A 5,819-nucleotide genomic window follows, 5' to 3' on the forward strand; every position below is an offset into this window, starting at 1 on the left:
CTTTTCTATTTATAATGTTTTATGTATGACTTTTTTGCCTTTTGTTTTGACTGACGAAAGCTATTGAAAAACAAAAAAAAACTTGTCAAGAATATTTGATATATTTTGATGAACGCTGTTTTTATTGTTGATGCATGACGAGTCCCTATAATGCGCCTTAACTGCTATTGAGTTTTTTTGTACTGTTTTCTCACTGCAAGTAAAAAAAAAACAAAAAACACAAACGTCTGGATTTTGTTCCTAAAGGCACTCTTGCAGTTTCACTGAAAAGTCTGAGAACATGCAAAAGGTTCTTTGGAGCTGACAAACACACACAATGAAGTTCGACTTTTTATTGTGTGGGAGCAGCTCGGGGCAGACGTTGCCAAACTAACATGCTAAAGTCTGCTGACGTGTAGAGAAGAGGGTCAGGCGTTGAGGAACTTTGCGTGATGCTTGATGTGGTCGTTGATAAACGAGTAGATGAAAAAGTAGCTGTGGTCGTAACCCTGTGGGGAGAAAATCACAGCGGCATCAAATCACACCATCCTACAGGCATATTTTCCATTTTTGCCAATCGCGAGCGCCGCATCTCAAGCAAGCGGAGGCCGGTTACTGACGGGCTGGAGGCGGAAGACCACGGGGATCTTTTTCTCGGAGCAGACCGCAATCAAGTTGTCGGGCAGCAGCTGGCTGGCGGACAGGAACTGGTCGTCGCGGCCCTGATCCAGCAGGATGTCCAGCGGCGGGCCCGAGTAGGCCGAGGCCAAGGCCGTGGCGTCGTAAGCCTTGGGGGAGGAGGATGAGGGACGTCGTGGCAATACTTGTCAAAGCACGGAGCTGGCTGGAAAAAGGGGCGGCTTTTACCTCCCAGGTGCTGCGGTCAGGACCCAGATAGGCGGCAAATGCCTTCTGTCCCCAAGGGCATTGCATGGGGTTACAGATGGGGGCGAATGCAGACACCGACTGGGACGGGAAGAAAAACTGCATGAAATGAGTAGACTGGAAAGCGACGGGAACTGCGCTCAGTCGGTTTTGGGGAGGTAAAACTGAAATTTTGCACCACCTTCCAGATTAAAAGCACACAAAGTTGACACAAAACCGGGGTCCTCTGGAGGCTGCCATGTCTGTTGTAGCTATGGACAATGGTAAATGCAGCACCTCCTGCTGTCCTTAATGAAAAGGGTTTAAATGCCTGCCGACCCCTTGTCTAGAGTCTGAAACAATGTATGCATCCCTGACAGTTTTTTTTTTTTGGGTGATCCATTGTGCAACTAATCAGCGCAAAAGCAGCGCGCATGATAGATATGACGCAAATTGTAACATCCTAGGGGTCTCGCGCCTCCCAAAACATGAAAGGGGCTAGTGGACGTACCAAAGGGTTTTGAGTATAACTGACAGGCAAAAAGTCCCAGAGCACGCTGCAAGGGGGCACGGCAAAGCGCTACCTTGTACTTGCCGGGGTTCTTGAAAGCACAGATGAGCGCGCCATGGCCGCCCATGGAGTGGCCGCTGATGGACATCCTGTCAGGGTCGGCGGGGAAGTTGTCTTTGATGACTTTGGGCAACTGAAGGTGCAACACAAGCGTCGGTGCACAGAAGCTTTTTTTCCTGCGTGTGAGCCTGGCAGCTTACCTCTCGGGTGATGTAGGAGTACATGCGGTAATTGCTTTTCCATGGCTCCTGCGTGGCATCCACGTAGAAGCCAGCGCCGGTGCCCAAATCCCAGGCGTCGTCCTCACCCTCCACGCCGCAGCCGCCTAGAAAGCCACCAATAAAGTTGAGCTCCATAACATCAATCGTCCGCGGTGGTCAAGCAGGGCGTACGAGGGCTGGTGTCGGGCGCCACCATGATGATGCCGTTGTCTGCGGCGGCCAGCTGACTTCCCGCCTTGGTGATGAAGTTTTGCTCGGTGCACGTCAGCCCTGCCGTGAACATCAACAAACAAAAGCTGTCCTAACATTTGCCTGCCAGAATAGGAAATCACATCATCAAATGCCACAGAATTGCATTATAATGTAGTGGATGTTTATCTGCATTTTGCAAATATTTTTTTGCAAAATTAATTTTTCCCCCTGCGCACTTAAAAGTGGTTACAAAGGCATGCAAATCTGGGCTACTTGTGGGCTTGAAGCGTTCTTCATCCCACAAATATGCCTGGGTTGACTGATAGAAAAGAAGACAAAGGTCTATATCGTTATCCGCATGACGACCGTGCCTCATTTTTGGGCATATTGTTTGGATGAAAAGCCCGCACTGTGCAAGAGGGGGCTCACCAGAGAGCCAGTAGAGGACGGGACACTTGTGCGTCTCGGCTTTAGGCGGCAGGAAGACGGCAAACTTCATTTTGCACTTGAGCTCCACACTGCAGTCAGAACAACAAGATGGGGGAGAGCACAAAAGCAAGTCATATGGTTGTGTGTTATACTTGTTTTGTTTTTTTCCCCCCGGCAGACAATTTTTGCCTCCCCTTTTTCCAAATGCTGCACCTTCACCTGTCATGTTCAAAGACCTTCTGGAAACCTCCAGCACACTTGTTGGAGGACACCTGAGTGAGCGCCATCTGATGATGAAACACAGCACCACATTAAAGACAAGCTGTGATAAAAGCAAATTTACCAGACGTTTGGTCATCAAATATTACAACAGGCGGTACTGTACTATGATGGATATATTTGCAAGCGCCGGGCCAAAACGCCATGTTTGTTCAACTGTTAACATTACGTGCTCACGATAAAACATTTTCAACTTTACACTGCTCAAAAATGTGTAAAAATAACAACACACACGTGGAGGGACCAACGTTATAGTATTATTAGTGTTCAAAAAGAATCATGAATTTACCAAAATGAGACTATTGCCTCATTCTGCAAAACATTAGATATAGTATATAGATATTAAACAGAAACAGATACATATATTAGAAATTATGATCCTTCATCCTTTCGTCACTAAAATCGTTGCTAGAGAAGCCAAAAATTTCGAATTAATTTAGATAGATTGGTGTTTGATTTCAGGCAAGATCGCAGCAATCTTAACCTTTGACCCCCAACCTTTACGCTTTGACAGGTGCCAAGCCGCCTGCAACTCACAAATAACGAGACGACCCCCAGCCCTTAATTGTCGCGATTTCCACCATATATTGGCACTAAACGTGTTGCACGAGTGCTTGACGTTTTTGCAAAGCGACGAATTCAAATAGAAAGAAGACAGCAGCGCTGAATCGCTCAGATTCGTTTGCAAAATGTGGCCAGCGTGTGTGACCGGCCGGTTCAGAATCAGAAGCAGCAAAACGACGACCAACGGAAAGTTTTCATTCTGAGTGTCGCGCGGAATGGGCGCTACTTCGGCGGACGTTGTAAGAACAAATCAAACCCCGAAAAGTTAGCTTTTGACGTGAATCAACGTCTTCCTGCTTGTCAACAACAGAGGACAGCTGCCGGGAAGGTACCTTGAAAAAAGACACTACTTTGGTAGTCCGCGTGTTGCCGCTTTAGCTTTACTGAGTGCAAGGGGGCCTGCTCACAGTCCACTAGTCCAAATGCGACTGCGTCTGCGTGCCTCTGGGTGGCGTCGTGACGTCATAAACCGGCGCCACCCCCTTCCATGCGCGACTATTTCAGTCTGGCCAGTAGGTGACAGCAAATCTCAAACAGAAGATTTGTTTCTAGGGCTTAATATGACGGGATAAATTAATAATGAAATAATACAGTTATTGTTTTCATTTCGCTCCGGCTCCACTCACCCATTTAGGCAGATGCAAAGAAAGCCTTGGACTCTAGGGAGCGACAAAAACCCAAAAATTGAACGAGTAGAGGGGAACAAAGTGAATTCATTTCAAATCTGTGCTGTTGCCAAGACAGGGCAACCGTTTTGACACCCGTATTGATTTCAATTATGAGTGCCAGCCTAACTTGCTGCGTATGAAAAAAAATATATACATACCAGTAATAGTTGCACTTTAAATTGTTTAATAAAAGATTACACGATTGAGCAAAAACAAAAAAAAAAATCAAATATATATATATATTATATATATTATTTGAAAGGTCAACAAAACTATGAAGATACAAGCACGTTTCTCATCAGCGCTTGGATCATCTCGTCGCTTTTGCTTGCTTTGGCTTCCGGGCTCAGATGTGCCCGCCGCCCTTGAAGAACGGCCCGGACTTCAGGTGGACGCCAATTCCACATCTGCCGGAAAGGTTGCGATCCACGATTTTAGACGGAAGCGTGCGGCTGCTGTTGTGGACTCGACATTTTTCCCCGCAAACTCCTTCCATTTCTTTTGGAAGTACTTCAATGTGCTTCTTTGGCGCATAAGCGGTACAGCTACGCTAAGCGGGGGCAACCTGCGGCTCCCGACCCGCATGGGGCTCCAGGACCCTTATTGTCTTTGCAAAGTAAATCATCAGTTTAATTTCTGTTTACCACTTTTTCAAATGTGACTTGAGGGAATGTGGTGATCTCATTATAACAGATTTTTTTTTCTCCTTGTCACACGAAATAACTCGCTCGGCGCCAAGATGGATTGTGCTATGGTAAAATGTAGATGAATCCGACAAAATAAATGTTATGCACTATATCAGGGGTCAGCAACCTGCGGCTCTTTCGTCCTTATGTTGCGGCTCGCCGTGGTAAATAATAAATAATGCTTGGTTCAGATGGACTAAGTGGACAGCCAAACAAGCGACGCATTTCAATTGCAGTCAATGAAGTTTGCGTGATCAGGTGATAGGGCGACATCTGTAGAACGAGTTTGGTGCGAAACGTGACACTAAGAGCAAAATGACGAACGAAGAACATAAACTGGATATACAGTGCAGGCGTTTAGATTAAAAGCAGGTATTTCAAAACAAGATAAAAGAGGAAAGTAAACAACAGAAACTGACGCGCTTGATGAATCCTTAACACTGAAAAACTCTCATCTTAATGCCCCGCTTTGTGAACACGGATGGATTCACATGTTGGTCCGGTCTGCTTGCTTCTTTTAATAAAAATAATGTGGTCTTGGTTAACAAAGGCTGCTAACACACATGTATTGATTGGCTGTGACAGGTCAGGAGGCTTGATTGCTGCTACCACTGTTGCTGTGGCAACTAATGTACATACACACACACACACGCACACACACACACACACACACACACACACTGATGAGTCACCTGAGGCACTTGATTGACGGATGGTATTTGGAGCAAGTCAGAGAGGGAGGGAGAAAGGCCTGTGATAAAATACACAAGACAGGTTCAAACCTTACATAACCTCTGCAACACCTCTACAAACGCAGACACGCAGACGTGTACACACCCACACACAAACACACACACACACCGATGAGAACCAATCACATACATCAACACAAGCGACCTTTTGCAGAGATGTCATTTGTCCTCCTTTTCAAGTCCACAGCCAGACAAGAACAAAGTTGCTGACCAGCGTCAAGAAGCAAGCCAGGAACAACATTCCTGAAAGAACCGTATCAGGCACCAAGTCAAGAACAAAGATGAAAGCTAACAAATGGACTGTGATCCAAACCAGGGTCAAGGACCAGGCCAGAAAAAGTCACCAAATTAAGAATCCCATAAAGAGCAAAACCAGGAACCAAGAAGAAGAAAAAAGTAAGAAAGACAGTCAAGAACCAAGCCAAGAACCAAGTCAAGATCCAAGTGAGAGACTGAGTTTCAACCAAATCAAGAAGCACAAGAAGAAGTTAAGAAATAAGCATCTGGACAAAAACACAAGTTGACAGTCAAGTTAGGGACATAACAAGAAGGAAGTCAGCAACTACATGTTAGACGCAAAAAGAACCAAGGAAGAACAAAATGGAAAGCCAGGA

At 45.8% G+C, this 5,819-nt stretch overlaps 1 protein-coding gene across 1 annotated transcript; it reads right to left on the reverse strand.

Moving 5' to 3' along the window:
* Positions 1-317: 317 nt before the first annotated feature.
* Positions 318-3,548, reverse strand: esd (esterase D/formylglutathione hydrolase). The gene is made up of 9 exons (XM_088414538.1): positions 3,432-3,548; positions 2,476-2,543; positions 2,257-2,345; positions 1,807-1,905; positions 1,615-1,739; positions 1,428-1,547; positions 847-945; positions 600-767; positions 318-488 (listed from the first exon to the last, which is right to left on the reverse strand). The coding sequence occupies exons 2-9, from the start codon at positions 2,541-2,543 to the stop codon at positions 408-410; spliced, it is 849 nt and encodes a 282-aa protein (XP_088270664.1). The 5' UTR covers positions 3,432-3,548; the 3' UTR covers positions 318-407.
* Between the last annotated feature and the right edge of the window lie 2,271 nt (positions 3,549-5,819).

The sequence above is a fragment of the Hippichthys cyanospilos genome, chromosome 5 (genome assembly GCF_059441005.1).
Source record: "Hippichthys cyanospilos isolate Australia breed blue-spotted pipefish chromosome 5, RoL_Hcya_1.0, whole genome shotgun sequence".
Lineage (NCBI taxonomy): Eukaryota > Metazoa > Chordata > Actinopteri > Syngnathiformes > Syngnathidae > Hippichthys > Hippichthys cyanospilos.

Coding starts and splice junctions, on each gene's coding strand:
- esd (XM_088414538.1), bottom strand. CDS start 2,543: ATGGCGCTCACTCAGGTGTCCTCCAACAAGTGTGCTGGAGGTTTCCAG. Junction 1,548..1,614: donor ACTCCTACATCACCCGAGAG/GTAAGCTGCCAG, acceptor TTGCACCTTCAG/TTGCCCAAAGTCATCAAAGA. Junction 946..1,427: donor AGAACCCCGGCAAGTACAAG/GTAGCGCTTTGC, acceptor TTCCCGTCCCAG/TCGGTGTCTGCATTCGCCCC.